The sequence below is a fragment of the Nannobrachium achirus genome, assembly GCF_963921795.1.
Source record: "Nannobrachium achirus genome assembly, chromosome: 14".
In the NCBI taxonomy this organism is placed as follows: domain Eukaryota; kingdom Metazoa; phylum Chordata; class Actinopteri; order Myctophiformes; family Myctophidae; genus Nannobrachium; species Nannobrachium achirus.
In genome coordinates, this window is record NC_137821.1 from 62,761,647 (window position 1) to 62,782,056 (window position 20,410).

The 20,410-nt window shown below is 42.5% G+C and overlaps 1 protein-coding gene across 1 annotated transcript in view; it reads right to left on the reverse strand.

Annotated features, from left to right (window-relative positions):
- casq1b (calsequestrin 1b) overlaps positions 1 to 19,875 on the reverse strand; it is a gene marked incomplete at both ends in the record, with an annotated part of 151,392 nt that extends 131,517 nt beyond the window's left edge. Inside the window, one exon of the mRNA XM_080741822.1 lies at positions 19,636 to 19,875. Coding sequence (XP_080597948.1) covers positions 19,636 to 19,875 — 240 coding nt within the window. The remainder of the gene's footprint in view (positions 1 to 19,635) is intronic.
- Between the last annotated feature and the right edge of the window lie 535 nt (positions 19,876 to 20,410).

Below are 20,410 nucleotides of genomic sequence, written 5' to 3' on the forward strand. Positions count from 1 at the left end.
GGAGTGGGCCAAGTATCGAGCCCTGCAGGGGGACCCCGTTCAACTGCCTTATATGGGATTAGATGCTTAAAAGGGCCACTTCACCTCTGGGACAACCTGATCTTATTTTATTGTTGTTTGGGACATGATCATGTTATTTTTTGTGTTCAATCTGTGTTTTTAGATATTTTAGTATTTCAGCATGACTAGTGATGCATTTTGATGCAAAACGCATCACTAGTACATGTAACTCAGTCAGGATTGCGTTGATCATGTCCCAAACAACAATAAAATAAGATCGGGTTGTCCCAGAGGTGAAGTGGCCCTTTAACTTAACCACTTCAACCCCAGCATCCACCAAAAAAATTGCAGATTTACAAGCTCAAAAATATGTCGCGTTGTGAGATTGTATATCGGCTATTTGTGGCGAAGCGTTTGGTATAGAGTGAAAAAAGAGAGTACCAAGTACAGTTGCAACTCCAAGTATTAGACCATTTAAGTGCTTAAATTTGAGTTTTATGCAGCTTCTTTCAGTTGGACAGTGCCTCTGCTTGCTTCCATCCTGGCAAGGCTGAACAGACACAGAGACAGCATCTCTCTCTCTCTGACATGTCCTAGTTTGGCTTGTCCTCGCAGTGCGTTCCCCACAGTGTACATAAGCCCCTCTGTGATTGACAGAGCCAATAAGCCGGAGCCGCTCTCCACTGTGGCCCGGTCATTATGCAGCGCTCTGTCAGAGAGGAGGAAGGCATTTATGGACCTCGCAGTCGTAAAGTAACAGAGAAGAGGCCAGGGTTACTGGGACTTTGAACTGCAGAATTGCCTCTCGCTGCATAGTAGCCCAGTGGTTCTCAACCTTTTCAGGCAGCGACCCCCAAATTGTAAGCCATTTACCATGAGAGGGAGTGGGTTGTTGGCTGATTTACCACTGTTTCAGGGTTGTGGCACGAGGCGAAGTCGAATGGTAAATTAGTTTTCTACCACTTCTACCATATAAATGAAAGAAAACACAGTTGTAACTTGCAAGGTTATTTAGTTTTACAACTGCGACACAACAGTGGGCGGGGTCCATGAGCCAACTCAAGGTTGTTGACTGATTTACCACTGTTTTAAGCCAATCAAAATCCAGTATCTGAACATGTGACCACAAAAAGTGGTAGAAAATCATATGTTATAACTGGGGATCCCCCCCCCACCCAACCCCGGATGAGCACTAGGAGTTGGCAGTTACCAGCGATGCCGGTCCTACCTACAGTTCCGTGCGGCGGCCACCGGTCCTATTGCCGGCGATGCAGCACGACTGATGGTCGAACTGCCAGTCGGCAGGTGCCGGTGCCGATTGTATTCGCTCTTTCTGCTATTCTGTCTTTGTTTCTGTCTAATAAAACATATTGGTTCTAATTACCAACACATTATTTCTTATTATGGCTTTATTATGTCTTATTCTGTCTTAAAGTGTACTGTAAAATAGGATGGGACCCAGATGAATATAGTTTACTGTACAAATGCGCCGCGGGCACCGTGAGACATCAAAGAGTTTGATGCGTTGGCACGCCGTGGACATCCAATGAGTTAAAATATCCGATTGATAATCTATCTCTATTTTGGGCAGCTCGCATAAACTGTCCAAAAAGTACATGAAGACAGAATATATTGAAATAAGTGTAGAGCAGGAACTGTTCGTGGCAGAGTCTGCTTTGGTTAGCGGTTGCCACGGCTACAGCCTGAACTTTCTGTGCAGATGAGAGAAGACAATGCACACACCTCATCCAAGCCCTTCAGGCTCCTCATACATTATAAAGCACACCATACATCAGGGACGTGCAGAGAATGTTAGAGAGGCAGGGGCTGACATTTCTAAAAGGGCCTTTTGGTGGAAACATCGAAAATAGCAGACCTCCAAGCTCACAACGCATCGTGCTGCGACGCGTTGTGAGCTTGCAGGTCGGCTATTTTCAGTGCTTGATAGCACACTGAACTAAGCATAATCAAGTCACTACTGGAGATGTGGGGTAATTTCTACACAGAGAGGGCAATTCTTTCATCATAAGATGCTGCATTCAAGTTCAGGAGAGTTTGGACAAGGCAATTCTCTTGAATGCTGCCTTCAGGTATGGCATGGAAAGAGGGCGTTTGCATTTCTTTCACCATAGTAAAACAGCATGCATTCATGGTCTGGAGAGGGCACTTTTTACACATGGTTAAAAGGGCAGGGGCTTGAGCCCCCTTCGATGTCTATGTGTGCACGTGCCAACCATACATAAACTCATGTGTGCACCTATCTGCCCTCCTCTTGCGTTCCCAATGACTCGCATAATTGATCGAGAGCCATATTTCACACTCAGAGATAAACTGCAGAAAGGGGGCTTGAGCCCCTGCCCTTTTATCTGTCTGTAAAAAGTGCCCTCTCCAGACCATGAATGCAGTTTTTACTATGGTTAAAGAAAATGCAAATGCCCCTCTTTAGTAGCGTAATTGATTTCATTTCATTCAAATAATAACAAAATGGGTATTTGTTCTGATAGTACTAGTTGGAGTGGTTGGTCCATATGGGGCGTTCCTCGTTTGTTTTACCCTGTATTACTATTACTACAGCCAGAGAAGGGGCACGTAGTGTGGATTAACAAGTGACTGGGTGTACACAGTAGCAATGTGTTTACCTCCTAGGCTCCATAACAGTGCAGTATCGCTGGTCCCCCAGCCCTACATTATCTTAAATACGAGATGCATATCACATGTCCATGGGACCCCAAGGATAGGAAGATACTGTATGACATTAAGAGAAAGGGGGTGAAAAAAGGTGTGGCTGTTGCTGCCGGGGTCATTTATAATTACCCTCAGATCGCGTAATATAGCTGCATACAGGGGTCTCACACCAAATTCTGGGCCCTGGGTACAAGGATTCACTCACATTTTGTGCTTTAACTATTGAAAAATAGCAGATGTACAAGCTCGCGAGCTTGTATATCTGCTATTTTTCATGCTATTTTTGAAAAATGTGTGCTAGTCTTTGAATATTTCAAATCCTTCTAAGGTTTTTTGAAAAACCTATGTTTCTGTCAGTGGTGCTCAAACCTTAATGTGAAGGACCCCCAAAATTATATTTATTTGCCCACGGACCCCCATCTCAACATATTTAGTTCCAGGGACCCCCCAGAAGCTAAATTTGAGTTACAATAAGTTCGCTTAAAAAAATACATATGTTCAAATATTTGCACACATTTTCAGGGGTTTTCAAAAATAGCAGATCTACAAGCTGCTATTTTTCAATAGTTAAAGCGTAAAATAATTAAGGCCCCCCCACCTTGGTTGGGCCCTAGTAACTCACACTGACCGGTTTGTGTGGTCTCTAGTGAGAAGACAAAGCAAGAGTGTCATTGATTGTCTGTGTGAACCATACCTTACGGAACCATTGCTGTATTGACTTTGACCTCTAAGGACCTTCCAGGAAGAGTGCTCATGTGCACCTTGCGGTGACACGCTTCCTAGTTTCTTCTTTTTTCGCAATGATTTTTGCCACTGCACTATTAGGTTGTTAGTGTTGGTAGTTTCTGAGTATTTTTGCTTTGTTTAACAATGACAGTGAGATACTTGTTTGCACTAACTAGCATTGACTGCTATGGTCTCTTTTGCAAGACACTTTATGTATATATACTTATATATTATTCGCCCCCTCTATTGATGCACCTTCTCTTTATTGGTACTGTACTGCTCTTGTCTTTGTTTTTGTTTTTTTCCCTCTTATCTATCTTTTCTTACGTCTCTGTAACTTTGTAAATAACTGTATACTGCTGTGCTACTTCTGGACAACTGAATTTCCCCCTTGGGATAATAAAGGTATCTATCTATCTATCTACTTCAGTGGGTCTCTATGGATACATGGATAAATACAATGGATAGAGTATTATATGTATTTTCATGTTTCTGTATTTAAAGGAATATTTCATTTTCAGACATGTTTTTTGTGAGCACCCCAGGGGCGTCAATTGGGTATGGCAGGGGTATGCAGCTGGGGGGGGGGGGGGGGGGGGGGATTTAAAATTACTTTTAAATATAAATCCATGAATGTCTCTTTGTCTATCTGTGCTGGTTATTATGTTGTTAAAATACAGTAAAATAACTACAAATGCAACATTTAACAACATGGTCACTTTAACAAGGTATTATAATTATATTCTCCACACTTGTATTCTCCCCATCTTGACAAAATGGTATATTCCCAGGTTCCGCAGGTGCAATTCATTATTGTTAATTGTGGCACGTTTACTAACGTTTTCCAAGTTTAGCTGCACTTGAACAACCGTTCCAGGCTGCCATATCCAGCACAATTAAGAAACCGTAGAAACTTCTTAAAATAAATGTATCGTGCCTGTTGCTAAGGTATGGCAACATGACTGGTGTCTTGCACACGCGCGAAGGCACACGGGCAAGACACCAGTCATGTTGCCACACCTTAGCTTTTTCTAAACTAAAGTTTGATTCAGTATTTATATGGTAGCGATTCCATGTTGAGACCTTTCTTATAAACCCATTGTAACTTCAAACTCCATTTCAGAGAGAGATCGGGTTTAATTGAAAACGCCGTCCTTGGTTCTGGAGGTCCATCTAATACGTGAGTGGAACATGCTTTTTCAACGACTTCTTTCATTTATTTTCATTTATTAATTTTTTATATTTTGGTTATAGAATTTTCCCAAGAAATTATAAAAAACATAAAAACCACGGCCCCCTCATGCATTAGAAGGACAATATCAGTCAACAGAACTAAGGTCTTTTAAATGAATCTAACATGGTTAAAACGGAGTTTGAATTCACAATGGGTTTAAATAGGAAGGGGGCGTGTGTGATAAAAAAGAATATCAAATATCGAAATACTGAATAAAGCAACATAAAAATGTTCTGGGATGCTCACAAACGCCAGAGTAGACGTTAAAGGAGTAGTTCACCCAAAATGACTTTTTTCTATTGATTACTCATGCGCTGCGACACGTTGTGAGCTTGTAGGTCGGCTATTTTCATGCTGCTTGATACCACACTGAACTAAGCATAATCAAGTCAATACTGGAGATGTGGCGCAACGGCATGGATTTCTACACAGAGAGGACAATTCTTTTAACACAAGATGATACATTCAAGTTAAGGAGAGTTTGGACAAGGCAATTCTCTTGAATGCTGCCTTCAGGTATGGCATGGAAAGAGGGGCATTTGCATTTCTTTCACCATAGTAAAAACTCCATTCATGGTCTGGAGAGGGCACTTTTTACAGAACTGCAGAGACTCAAGCCCCCTTTCAAGTCTATGCGTGCACATGCCTGGACCTTAGTGTCCATTTCCTCCATATGAGCAAGTGCTAGCGCTGCATAACGCATACAGGACTAATGCAAGGCATGGCGACGAGGGTGACAAGAGAGGGGTCGCTGTAAACGGAGACGCGCGGTGACTTATACGTACCAGGCATTTACTGTACCGCAAAGGTCGGAGTTCAACATCACTCCACTGCAGGGGTCATTAATAGGCCTATGTCCGTACACGGACAAACGTGTCCGTGGCAAGAATCGGTTTTGTCCGTGGCTAATTCTAGATTTTGCCGTTATAATTTTCTTATTCTCATCATGAGACCCAATTTACTGAATGTCAGTGTCCAGGTTTTCTTCTGAATATTTATGACACGTATTTCGTCAATGTCTGGCCAAAACCTCTTAACTCCATTTTTGGGGTTTTAGATTTTTTTTGGCATAAATCAGAGCTATTGAACACCCTTTACGTCTGTGTGTTGGTTAAAATAATATTGAACCAATGAAAAGTAGTAAAAGCCCTTCGGTCAAAACCTCCTAACTCCACTTGAGCTCATTTTCCCGAAAATGAACATTTTGGAGTTAAGAGGTTTCGGCCCGACAGCAGAGATTTACTATGACACTCAGTGCCGATTCAAGAATTCCCGGGCCCTGGCGCTTCTCCAAATCGAAGGCCCTCCCGCCTCCTGCCCGATCCGACCGACCGAACGAACGACGATATCTGGCTTAAGAGTGACTCTGATATTAGACTTGATAGCACTCGGGCAGCATTTCAACCTTCACGGCACCCTTGAGACAAGGACGATTCTTCCCCACTGCTCCTACGCCTTGCGGTGGACGTTACATGCTAATAATAAAGCCGGCGGGTTTGCGACTGTCAGTCAAGTGTCGTCCTCGACATTCAAAAGGCTGGAAAGTCATACCTTTGTTGCTCGGAACAGAGGCGTTGCTCTCTCAAACTCATTCTCTCGGTCTCACAAAACGTCAGTCAGTCATTCAATCATGTTTCACTCACATATTAGCTTCCCACCCACACCTTAGTCACTCACATTATACGGTACCTCTCTCTCTCTCTCTCTCTCTCTCTCTCCCGTTCTATGACACAAACAATTCATTTACATTTGTTATATTGCTGTTGATGTACTGACACTTAATCTTGTTTATTATTGTGATGTTTATTTGCTTATTGTAAGTCGCTTTGGATTAAAAGCGTCTGCTAAATGCCTAAACTGTAAACTGTAAGACCCCAGCTGGATCCCAGTTGACAAAGTACAGAGGGTATGCGTGTCATCATACCCAGGAGTTATTTGGTGGCAAAAAAACTACTTTCTGGCCTTCAAAGCCCATACATCCAAACAGAAAATCTGATTGCATTAAACAACGTTAAACTCACTTTGCCACTCGGTTTGCCACTCATTTTATGCAAGGCTTTTGTTGCTGCCGGGAAGAAACCTTATATCTCCGTTTTATTTCTATATTTATTCGTCAATTAATTAATGCCCTATTATCATATTATACTGCAGCATCACACAAAAGCATCAACATCTCTCTCTCTCTCTCTCTCTCTCTCTCTCTCTCTCTCTCTCTCTCTCTCTCCCTTGGTGTTATTTCTGCAGAGAGTGGAGACGGTTACATGCGAGGTCGGAGGTGAAATATCGGAAATAGTTTTGGTGTGACGGTGTAACTATCTTTCCTACCCTCTTTGACTGCATGTATAAAGCCCCTTTCCCACTGACATGGCCCAACACCACACCACTCCACACCGGCCCACTTGTGCCAGGTTTTCCACCAAGACCTTTCCCCAAGGACCTGGGTAGAGTGATGTGAAAGTGGTACTAAAAAGTATCCCATCTAGAGTAGGTCTGAGCTAGGCCAAACAGGGCCAAACACTTCATAATGACTGATCACTGACTGACCTTTCATTTAGACCACAGGATGTAGTCTAAATACATGATAATAGATTCTATTGTGTATTATAATCACAGTTATAATCCATTATAGTGTATTATAATTAGGATAGTTGTAATACAAATGTATATTGTAATATAATCGCAGTTAAAAGGGTCAATTTGTTTCTTACCGATAGGGGTACTTTCGTGTAATGGAAAATGTAGATATTTTTATGTGGTGTGGGGTGGAGTGGTGCAGTGTCGTGTAGTGTTGTGCTAAAGCTGCAGTCGGAAAGGGGCTTTAGATGCTGAGTCTGTGTGTGTGTGTGTGTGTGTGTGTGTGTGTGTGTGTGTGTGTGTGTGTGTGTGTGTGTGTGTGTGCGTGCGTGCGTGCGTGCGTGCGTGCGTGCGTGCGTGCGTGCGTGCGTGCGTGTGTGTGTACATTTTCAGGGGGTCATACCTGTCTTCCTGGCTGACAGGATTTCTCGTGTATGCACTTTCTAGTCGGAGCGTTTCGGGCAAAAATCGTGCACTTTATGAAAGAAGCATGTAGAACATACCATATGGAACATTTTTGGCTATAGGGACATCGCAGATTTGTCTTGGAAAACTTGTGGGAGCCAATCAAAGTTGGGCTCTCATAGACTTTACTATACAGTAAAATAATACAAAAAACAGATATGCAAGTGAGTGGTCAAACTAGGGTTTTTTCATGATTCTGAATCTAATGCAAGCATTTGTTATGCATGAAAAAACATTCCTTTCTGAGAAACGGCCACTACAAAACTGTGAAAAGTGATGATTCATCACTAAACCATGGTTTTATGGGGGCCGTTTTTAGCCCAAGGAATGTTTTTCATGCAAAACAAATGCTTGCATTGGATTAAAAATCCCGAAAAACACCTAGTTTGACCCCTCACATGCTATATATATTTTTTGTATTATTTTACTGTATAGTAAAGTTTGGTTCAACTTTGATTGGCTCCCACAAGTTTCCCAAGACAAATCTGCAATGGCCCTATATCCAAAAATTTTCCATATGGCATGTTCTAACTGTGTGCCAAATTACATGCTTTTATCATAAAGTGCACGATTCCATCAAAATACTGCCCGGAATGCCCGGACTATTCTCCTGTCTCTCTCTCTCTCTCTCTCTGTCTGTCTGTCTGTCTGTCTGTCTGTCTGTCTGTCTGTCTGTCTGTCTGTCTGTCTGTCTGTCTGTCTGTCTGTCTGTCTGTCTGTCTGTCTGTCTGTCTGTCTGTCTGTCTGTCTCTCTCCCCCTCCCATCCACTCTCCCTCAGTCACCATTCTTCTCTATCTAGCTTAATCCATCACTGTCAATCTCTCTCTCTCTCTCTCTCTCTCTCTCTCTCTCTCTCTCTCTCTCTCTCTCTCTCTCTCTCTCTCTCTCTCTCCCCCCCCCCCCCTCCCTCTCCCTCGCCCGCCCCACCCAGAGAGATACCATCAGTGTTTCTGTTCCCTCACATTCGGCGTCATCGATATAATCCATCATTGTCAAAGCAATGGAAAAACTAAATTAAACAATACTTGACGGCGACTGAAGAGTCAAACGTCACAGCGCATGCAGACATACATACCATAGCATGATATAGCATAACATACTGTAATGTGAGTAAGGGGAGCAATCACACCAATACTTCTGTATTGTCACACTAGAATTGCATATTCACTATATCGTCGTTGTCGGGTGGAAACCTGTCCTAAACTGTTAGTTTTTATCATTTTAAAAAAATGAACTAAACTATAGTGAAAACAGCCGATCTACAAGCACACAACGCCTCGCGGTGCGAGACGTTGTGTGCTTGTAGATCGGCTGTTTTCACTACTTTTGTGTGACGGCCTTGTACGATGAAGCAGGGCTTTACTTCGCGAAAAAACGCACACATTTGAAGCTTGGAGATACGAGGTTTTTGCCCGACGGTGACGATATGCAATTCTAGTGTGACAATACGACAGTATTGGTGTTGAGCGGGGCTCGTTCAACAATACAATAGTCTTAGCCTAACCCTAACCCTAACCCTAACCCTTAAAAGAATTGGAATTAAACAGACGTCTAAGCTTAGACTAGACATTGATTAGACCGTATTTCACAAAACAAAATGTTCACTGTTAGACCAATTTTAGACTAGCGTTTAGACGTGTATTAGACGTCTATAGCCCGAAAAATGCTCAGTGGGGAGTGTTAAGTTGAATAGTTTAGAACAGCTTGTGAACAAAGAAGTACGGGCTTACATGGTTATATACCCACCTCTGTGTTTTTTGTTATTTTTTTACAAATCGAACCGTGACTGTAAGTCATGTTAAGAAGATGAATGTATTGTGTCTGTCTCTATTCATAGCTCCGTGACATCATAGAGCTACGGTTTCATTAGGACATTAGGTGACCTCATCCTTTCTGTCTGACCGCAACAAGTTCTTTAGTAGTGATTTATAGCCAGGCTTGTGCGCACATAGACATCAAAGGGGGCTTGAGCCCCTGCCCTTTTATCCGTCTGTAAAAAAGTGCCCTCTCCAGTCTCCAGACCATGAATGCAGTTTTTACTGTGGTGAAAGAAATGCAAATGCCCTCTTTCCATGCCATACCTGAAGGCAGCCTTCAAGAGAATTGCCTTGTCCAAACTCTCCTGAACGTGAATGCAGCGTATTATGTTGAAAGAATTGCCCTCTCTGTGTAGAAATCCATGCAGTTAAAGGACAACTTTAGTTTTTTACAACAAGGGTTCATATTTTAGATTGTAATTAAAGAAAATAAAAGATGAGTGTTGAATTGATTTAATTTACTTCTTTCTATTGTTTTAGAGATTCTTATTTCAGTGGTTGGGGGCATGCGTACAAGTGGCTAAATATGTAATTTTACACAGAATAAGCCCATTCCCAAGATACAACACAACCTTTCATGGTTGGATGTGACTTATGGGGGCTAGAAGTGTTACTGTAAATAGCAATAAAGAAACTGCTGGCTTACTGTGTCTGTAAGGACATATTTAGCCACTTGTACCCACATTTTAGCACGGTAAATGCGATAAAACAATAACACGAACCAAATGAAAACATTTTAACAACTCACTTTTTCTTTTCTCTAATTACAATCTAAAATATGAACAGTTTTTGTAAAAAAAAACAAAGTTGTCCTTTAAGCCACATCTCAGTTCAGTGTGGTATCACGCACCGAAAATAGCAGGCCTCCAAGCTCACAGCGCGTTGCGTTGCGACGCGCTGTGAGCTTGGAGGTCGGCTATTTTCCATATGTCTACCAAAATGCCCTTTTAGAAATGGAGGTCTGAAATGGAGCTTGGAGGTCCGCTATTTCCGATATTTCCACCAAATGGCAGCCCCTGCCTCTCTAACATTCTCTGCATGCCCCTGTTCATTGCTGGCGTACAGAAAACATCCGTTGTTGGTGGAATGTAGAACAGGTCGCGACAAACTGTTGAAAGATGTTTTTTACAGCCAGCTGTTCGCGGGAGAGGTGGGGAGTTCAGTCACGGCTCCGTGAATGAATTTAATTAACTTTTCTAATTTAAATATATACTTAGATCTTCTACACACGCACGGCCACACGCGCGCACACACGCACACACACACGCAGGCACGCAGGCACACTCGCACGCACACACACCATTCTTCACAGTTTCGAAAGCAATTAACATTTGACTCTCTCTTAATAATTCATACTTCCTGGGCGCTAATTATCAGCTATTCTCAGCATCCCCGCTGAACACCCTGGGAGCTCACTGATTGGCTACATACAGGATTGAGAACTGGCAGGATGACGTGTGCGTGCGTGTGCGTGTGCTTATGTGTGTGGCCGACTTGATGTGCGTCACTGGCGCTTTTAGCGTGTCACCCAGTGTTGCCACTTCTGTTTATTCTAAGCGACTTTCGGCTTTCTTTAAAGTTGCCTGTAAATATTGGTAGATGTGGGTTGTGGCTTTTTTTCTTTTTCTTGTGTAGTTGCATATTTGGACTCATTTGGACGTTTGTATGTCAATGACTACTTGCCCCCCCATCTGAAAATATTTAATTTATTTAATATACTTTTTCCCTTTAACACAGCGGGTGCCCAGAATTATTCAACTTTTAATTTGCTGGTGCCCATGGCAACCCGCCATTTTACCTACCTTTGAAGTAATGGCGAGAAAAGTAATCAGAGTAAATGTAATCCAAGCATTTCCTGTTTATTTCGCGAAAATCTTTTCTTTCAGTCAGGACCATTTTTTATCAATTCTAAGCCACAGCATTTGTGTTACGGCCGGTAGAAGAGGCCGCCGTTTTGAGAAAAAAAGAAAAAAGGAAAAGAATCCGGAGAAAACAGCATTTTTGTGCAGCCGCTAAACAGGAAGTCAACGAGACAGACAGCACGTCCGGGTGACGTAATTTCGTGCTGCATTTTGGGAAATGGAGTTTGTTTCATCACCGCGGTAGCCAAGTACAGTAGCTACAGTAGGCTACAGTATAGTTTACTGTACAACGCGTCGAACGCGTCGTGGGCACACGTAAACATCAAAGAGATTGGCGCGTGGGCACCACGTGGGCGTTTAATGTGTTAATAGGAGATCTACAACTCACAACACGGCTAGTTTCAAATGTATATACAATTTACAATTTAGGCATTTAGCAGTCACTCTTAATACAGAGCGACTGACAATAAGCAAGGTAATAATAAGATATTTCATTTATTTAATATTCTTTTTCTCCAAGATTCATTCTGAAAATACCATATCTGCAACTCACAACATGGCTAGTTTCAAATGTATATACAATTTACAATTTAGCAGTCGCTCTTAATCCAGAGTGACTGACAATAAGCAAGGTAATAATTCATCATCAACATCAATACATCAAATGCATAGCAATACCTAATCTAAGAAAAAGAACGTATGTATACAGACCAAGCGAAGTGATGTAAAGTAACTACTGTACATTTGCTTAAGTACTGTATGTAAAATTTTTAGGTATTTGTACTTGAGTATTTCAAATTTCCAACACTTTTATCTTCTACTCCACTACATCTCGGATCCAAATATTGTACTTTTACTCCACTACTATTATTTTAGAAGTTTAGTAAACAAAAATTTGGCTTATTATTACAAAACTTAACAACTCCGATCTACAAGCTCACTTCGTGACACATTGTGAGCTTGTAGATCTGCTATTTTTAAATATTCGTATACATTTGAAAGCTAGTGAAATGGGACATTCTGCATAATGACAACTTTTACTTTTGTACTTTAAGTACATTTCGTACCAATACTTTAATTTTACTCAAGTCATTTTTTTTATTCCGGACTTCTAACAGAGTATATCTGCATTGTAGTATTGATATTTTTACTTAAGTAAAACATTTAAGTATACTCTTTCCACCATGGTCTCTCTCTCCCTGCCTCCGCTTCCAGGGACGTGCTGGCCATTGGGAAAAGCGGGACAACTCCCGAACGACCGGTTCATTCCCGGCCCGTCCAGGCCGGCCATTAGGAAAAAATTTAAAATAAAATGTTGGCTTCTTTGTTCCATTTTGGGGGCTGGGCGGCCAACAAAGTAAATCGTCACTGTCGGGCAGAAACCTCGTATCTCCAAGTTTAACATTTATAAATGTTTTCGCAAAGCAAAGCCCTGCTTCACCATACAAGGCCGTTGCACAAAAGTAGTGAAAACAGCAGATCTACAAGCACACAACGCCTCGCACCGCGAGGCGTTGTGTGCTTGTAGATTGGCTGTTTTCACTAGTTTAAATCATTTTTTAAATGATAAATACAAAACAAATGGTTTTGGACATACAAGGTTTCCACCCGACAACGACAAAATATAACTTATGTAATTGGCCCACTGGATTGTCACTTGTCATGATCTGAAATGGCAAATCTTTGAGTAGCAGCAGCGCTATAGAGAGATATCTCTATATAGCGCGCAATGAGGGCCTCCAACTCTTTTTCCCGGGCTGAATCAGGGGCCCAGCACGTCCCTGTCCCCCTCCCCTGAGGGCTGGTATAGCCAGGCTCTGGCTGAGCATTCGCTGTCCCAGGCTATTTCCAGAGGTGACTTATACCAGCCACCGCAAGGCACACTCTGCCACTGTAAGCGGACACTCGCTGTTCTGGGAGGCAGAGAGCAGAGTCCTGCAGCCTCTCCCCGAACAACTATCTATATAATCTGCTACCTGGGTGGCTCTCGCACTGTAGGCCGCACGCTTTGGGTGAATGAATGTGGGCCGTTTCATTTTATTTGAGATTTTCCGCCATGTTGCGTTTTATTCAAAAGACACTTTTTGCTAATAGGCCTACTCAGACTCGGACTTTTGCCCAAACCTCACACAAATGTACATATTATTCAGCGTCTGACATTAAAAGGATCCCTGGCTAATACAACAAATATGCCTTAATACATTATAATTGTCCTCTATAACAACAATATAAAATTAAAAACACCTTAATTATTTTATTTCTTCTAGAAATAGCTCTTTCACTCAATAGGGGAAATGCCTGTCGCAAGTTGATGATGTCATGAAACCATATGAGTGATCTATCCCTATGGAATTTATGGGAGTTATGTGCAAAAAAACAACAACACACACACGCATTTGAAATATTGATTTGATGCTCATATTAACCATAGGAAGTATTAAGTTTGTTTTTATTTTCACATGCATGCCATAAATTCCATAGGGATAGATCACACATGGTTTTAAGACATCATCAACTTGCGACAGACATTTCCCCTATTGAGTGAAAGATTAGCTATTTATAAAAGAAATAAAATATTTAAGGTGTTTTTATTTTTCATTGTAGTTATAGAGGACAATTATAATGTATTAAGGCATATTTGTCGTATTAGTCAGGGATCCTTTTTAGATTTGTCCTGTTGTCCTGTATGGACAAGTTCTTTAACTCATCCATCCATTGGACAGTGTAATTTTTGATCATTCTCATATTGTTCTTATTTTGATCATCAAGTCCCAATTAATGAATGTCAAGTCTCAAAGTTTTCTTCCGAATATGTATGACACTGATTTACTACGTCACTACCTTGGTTAGGCATGGCAGGAGTCCAACTAGTACTAGTGCTTATCATTTTTTTTTTTTTTTTTTGCAAGGATCCCCTTGTAGAGTGTACAAATGTCTGTAGAGTATGTGTTTCTGGTAATGCTATTGTCCACACATTTTGTATGTCCGTGGCAAGAAAATGTCCACCATCCATATTGCTGAAGAGTATCTTTGACACTGCAGTTGGTGAAATGGAAGAAATCAAACTGACTACTTCCTGGGTATACATGTGTACATACTGTAACAATATGACAGGCGCAATTCTAGGAAATTGCGAGTGTGGTTCCCATTGTTACTCTTTCCCATTCAAATCAATAGGGTTACTCTATAAAGGTGACGTCACCGAGAATGCTGCTTCTTGATTGGCTAAAAGTTTATTCTAGAAATAAAGCCCTGTTGGACAACCACACTAAGAATATTCTAACGTCCAAACTGAACTTCTCAGAGCACCAAGGGGGTAGGGTCAGGGGCGTCAATTGGGTATGGCAGGGGTATGCAGCTGCCATAACCTGGGTCCAGGGGGGAAAATTAAAGTTACTTTTAAATATAATCTATCTGTTCTGGTTATTATGTTGTTGAATTACAGTAAAATAACTACAAATGCAAAATTCAACTAAAATTGGTAACTTTAACAAGGTATTATAATTATATTCTCCACACTTGTATTCTCCCCATCTTGACAGAATGGTATATTCCCAGGTTCCACAGGTCAGCTGCACAGGTGCAATGCATTATTGTTAATTGTGGCACGTTTACTAACATGCCAAGTTTAGCTGCACTTCAACAACCATTCCAGGCTGCCATATCCAGCCCAAGAAACCGTAGAAATGGGGGGAAAATAGAATGTACTTCTTAAAATAAATGTATCATGCCTGTTGCTAAGGTATGGCAACATGACTGGTCACTCGCGCGCGTGCAAGACACCAGTCATGTTGCCATACCTTAGCTTTTTCTGAACTGACGCCACTGGGTAGGGTATAGTGTCTTACAGTATCAGCTTTTTTCCCAAAATCACACTGCCTTTGCTTTGAAATCTCTTTAAACTTTCTCGAGATCAACCAAACTGTGAGACAGATCAGCTATTCCATCCCTGTGGTGAATTGAGGGATTTGGAAAGGTTGCAACGGCCCCACAGACATGTAGTTTGACTCACACTGTATATTTAGGTGCGTATGTGGCACAGTGGGATGTCATGTATTGCTAGGTGGGGAGAGAGGGGGAAGACAAATGACTTGCGTTCTGATGTAATCATCTGAAACTATGGTCACACATAGCTCTGCAACTCACTCTCACGCCATCACTGTTTCCCTCTCTCTCTCTCTCTCTCTCTCACACACACACACACACACACACACACACACACACACACACACACACCCCTTCACATACGCACGCACAATATGCATGCACCTGAGATGTGGGGAAATGTATTGTAATCAAATTATTGTCTTAGTAATAGGACAAAAAACTAAACAATATGATTGAACTCAAGTCTCCATGGCAAGTAATCAATAGAAACATTTTCATTTTGAAGTATCTTTAAGTATGTCTGGTTGTTAGGTGGGTAGTGACCCAGCTGAAGTTAGCCACACCCACAGTGTTGTTGAATGGTAAAAAGGAGAGGGATTATGATGTCATTATATCAGTGCATTTCAATTGGGTTCAATTGGCTTTCAGGAAGTAACCAAAGATACACAGGGAAGACATATTTGCATATTATAACCACACCTGGGGGTCTATTAGAGTAATGTAAACTCCATAGACACATACAAAACAGAAAAGTACAAAACTATGGCACCGTTAAGAGACGTTAAAGTGCTATTTTTGGTGTGACACGGCACACAACCATGTCTAAATCAGGCATTATACTCCCTCCATTCTCCCTCTCCCTCTTCTTTCCACATCCCTACACCCTGGTCAGGATCTATCGAGTGATGCCTGACATGTTTCAACCATGGAAGTGATCCATAGACATCACACACTGCAATCTTTGTTACTTGGCTCTTCAAGCAATGCGAAAACTTCCAAGCGCTCTCCCTCCCACACTGGTTTTGAGAGCAAAAGAGACTGCCTGGTGATTCATAATTGCAAAGTATGACACATTGTGCCACATTTCCCCAATTGTTCCAAATCAGACCTTTCAGAAGTAACTGCGTCAATGGAAAAAATGCCTCTTCAATCAGAAACCCCTTCCTTTATGCTAGACTCTGCTCACCATTACTGTACCATTTCTACCTCTGAACATGTAGCAATGGACCCAAACGCCCAAATTAAACTGGGTGCTTCTCCATGGATTTTGAATCCACTCTAAAGGCCCATTCCCACTGGGCCAGATAACAGATAAAAAAATCTCTTTCTCCAGATATTTTTCCATTCAAAGTGGATGGTAGATACAGATAAAAAAAAATATCTGCCGCAGATATTTCTTTTATCTGTGGCAGATATGTTTTTTTTTTACTTTGAATGGAAAAATATCTGGAGAAAGAGATTTTTTTATCTGTTATCTGGCCCAGTGGGAATGGGCCTTAATAACAGTGATTGCGTTCTGACAAAGCGATGAGTTTCAATGATTTGTCTCTATGGAGATGAGCGGAATCCGCTTTCTCCACTGCGGCAGCTATAGGCAGAGCCGGCTAAGAGTATGGCCAAAGTTGAGGAAAATTCAACTTCTCCGCTGTTGCTATGTGGTGAGACAGAACGGCCAACCAGGAGTGTGCCGGACTAAATAAGCGCACACACTCGACACCCACAGAAACAGACAGTACTACAGCATGGAAGTAGTGAATGTTGATGACGTGTGAATGTTGATGACGTGTGAAGTTAATCAAGATCGAGGAACTTTAGCCTCTTTTCCACTGACATGGCCCAACACCACACCACTCCACACCGCCCACTTGTGCCAGGGTTTCCACTACAAGGACCTGGGTAGAGTGGTATGAAAGCAGTACTAAACGTGGTACTAAAAAGTATCCAATCTAGAGTAGGTCGTCTGAGCTAGGCCAAACAGGGCCAAACACTTCATAATGACTGATCACTCATTGACTTTTCATTTAGACCACCAGGATATAGTTGTAATACATGATAAGATTCTATTGTGTTATAACCACTATTATAATCTATTATAGTGTATTATAATTATCATAGTAATACATTAATACTTTATAGTGTATTATAATCACAGTTACTGTATAATCCATTATAGTGTAGGCCTATTATAATTAGGATATACAAATTTATATTGTATTATAATCACAGTTAAAAGGGTCAATTTGTTTCTTACCAATAGGGGTACTTTTTATGTGGTGCGGTGTCGTGTCGTGTAGTGTGGTGCTAAAGCTGCAGTCGAAAAGCGGCTTTTACGGCCTCTTTCTCACCTAAAATACATAAATCATTTGCAAACAAGCTGGCGGAGGTGAGCATCAAGTGTCTGCATACGGTGAGCTCTGCCGCAGCTGCTGACTTTGATCCACTAGGAGCAGCGACCCACGAGGTTGTCGGTCACGCCCCATTTTATCGCGTTTCGCGAATGTCCGCGCTACGAAGCGAAGCTGCCCGGCGTGGCTGGTGTGAATTCAGCGTGAGGAGGATGTCACCGAGTGCACCAGGGGCGTCACAAAGGGGGGGAAAGTGGGACTGAGTCACTAGGGCCCAATGTGGAGGAGGCCTTCATTATTTTATACTTCTATTGAGTGAAAGTCGTGAAAATGTGTGCAAATCTTTGAACATGTGTATTTAGTGAAAGTCGTGAAAATGTGTGCAAATCTTTGAATATGTGTATTTTTTTAAGCGAACATTTGTAACTCAAATTTTGTTTCTGGGGGTCCGTGGAACAAAATATTTTGAGATGAGGGTCCGTGGCCAAATACATCATTTTGGAGGTCCTTCACATGAAAAGGTTTGAGCACCACTGGCATAGAAACATAGGTTTTTCAAAAAACCTTAGAAGGATTTGAAATATTCCAAGACTAGCACACATGTTCACTATTCAAAGATAGCAGATCTACAATTGTATATCTGCAATTTTTCAATAGTTAAAGCACAAAATAACGTGTAACAATGCGTTCCCTGTCTAAATGGCTTCCCTCCAGCCATGAAGAACGTTTATGGGCGGCCCACAGTGAATCCTTGTACCCAGGGCCCAGAATTTGGTGCGACAGCCCTGAGTGTGGTACCCACCACTCTCCCCTCTGTCACCTTGTCACCCACCGTTAGGGGCAGAGGGCCAGTGAGTGTCATGCTGCTTCTTGGCGAAGGGGGGGAGGGGGAAGCACCCCCAGCTCCGGCCAAAAAACTTGTTCTGAAACTGCTTCTGCAACTCATCCATCTCCCCTCCACCCCTCCCCCACTCGACCCCCAACACACAAGGCACGTTGCCCGGGCAGTTTCGTGTGTTGCCCTGGCAAAGGGAGGGAAACCCACTTCCACGGCCAACAACCTCCCTCCTTCATTGCAGAGGCGTCAATTGGGTATGGCAAGCTGCAGAATGGCAGTTGCCATACCTTGGCTTCAGGGGAAACAAATGAAAGGTACTCCTTAAAATACATTCACGAATGTCTATGACTGTCTGCGTTGATTATTCTGTCATTGAATTACTTTAAGCTAACTAAAATGCAAGTTCACCAGGTTATATTCTCCACAACACTTGCACCCCCCCCTATCTTGACAAAATGGTTTATTCCCGGTTCAGTAGGTCAGCACAGGTGCAATGTATTATTGTTAATTAGCAGCAGCAGCACCAGTCAGTTGTTTTCTTAAAAATAATGCTATCCACTGATAGTAATCATCATCATCACCATACCGTAGTCCTGTTGCTAAGGTATGGCAACATAAGACACAAATCATGTTGCCATACCTTAGCTTTTGCTGAACTGACGCCACTGCTTCATTGCCACCACTCGTTATCCGCGTGGACCCCTGCTCCCCGTGGACCCCTGCTCCCCGTGGACCCCTGCTCCCCGTGGACCCCTGCTCCCCGTGGACCCCTGCTCCCCGTGGACCCCTGCCCCTCGACAGCCACAACGTTGAAAGAGGAGTCGTTCACACACAAAGATCACTTATTTCAGTGTGAACTGACAATAAAGTACTATATCATATCATATTTTCAACCCTGTGCAGGTTACTTTTAAAAAGTAATCCCCTACAGTTACAAGTTACTTGCTAAAAAATGGTAGTCAGTAACGTAATCCGATTACCACAATTTAAAAAGTAACTACGAGTTACTTTCATGTTACTTGTTCATTCTACAATCCAGCATGTAACCCCCATCAATCAGATCCGTTACTGTAATCCAGATTACCCATTTTAAAATGTAACCTGGGACCGTTTTTTTTTTTTTTTTTGTAATCTGATTACGTAATCCCACATGTAATCCATTACTTCCCAACCCTGCGGGTGCGGGCGTCATTAACCAACCTCCAGGGCCAGCTCCTCGATCTGGAGCTGCTTGGTGGCGGCGCGGTTGCCCTCCACGTTCCGGTGGTAGTAGATGACCATCACGTCGTACTTCTTCATCACCGACTTGTAGTTCTTGGCGTTGAGGTCGTGCACGCGGTCCTTGCCGTCGTACTCGGGGATCTGCAGGCCGCTCTCCCCCCAGGAGAGGCCCCCCAGCGCCAGGAAGACGACCGCCGCGAGCGCCCAGGCCCACTTCATCGTGGTCGACGTTAAACTTTTTAAAAGAATCTCGGGAGAACTGGGCTATGTGGGCTGTCCGTCAGCCGCGGCTGGTCGGTGGGGTGGGATTTTCGAATAAATCGGTTGTTAATAAATTTAAAAAAATTGCGTTGTTCCCAATGAGAGCTGGCGTTTTGGACTTAAAGAGGGGGAGCACCAGGAACAAGGTCCGTGTCCTTTCCCCACCGACTAGAGAAGAGCAGGTCGGAGTGCCGTGCCGGCACTTTTAAAAAAAGCATACGAGGTATTCGCACGTGGTGCTTTTTTTGGAGAGGGGGCGTTCAGGCATTTGGGCACACATAGACCTCAAAGGGGGCTTGAGTCCCTGCCCTTTTATCTGTCCGTAAAAAGTGCCCTCTCCAGACCAGGAATGCAGTTTTTACTATGGTGAAAGAAATGCAAATGCCCGTCTTTCCATGCCATACCTGAAGGCAGCATTCATGAGATAATGCCTTCAAACTCTCTTGTCCAAACTCTCCTGAACTTGAATGCAGCATCTTATCTTGTAAGAATT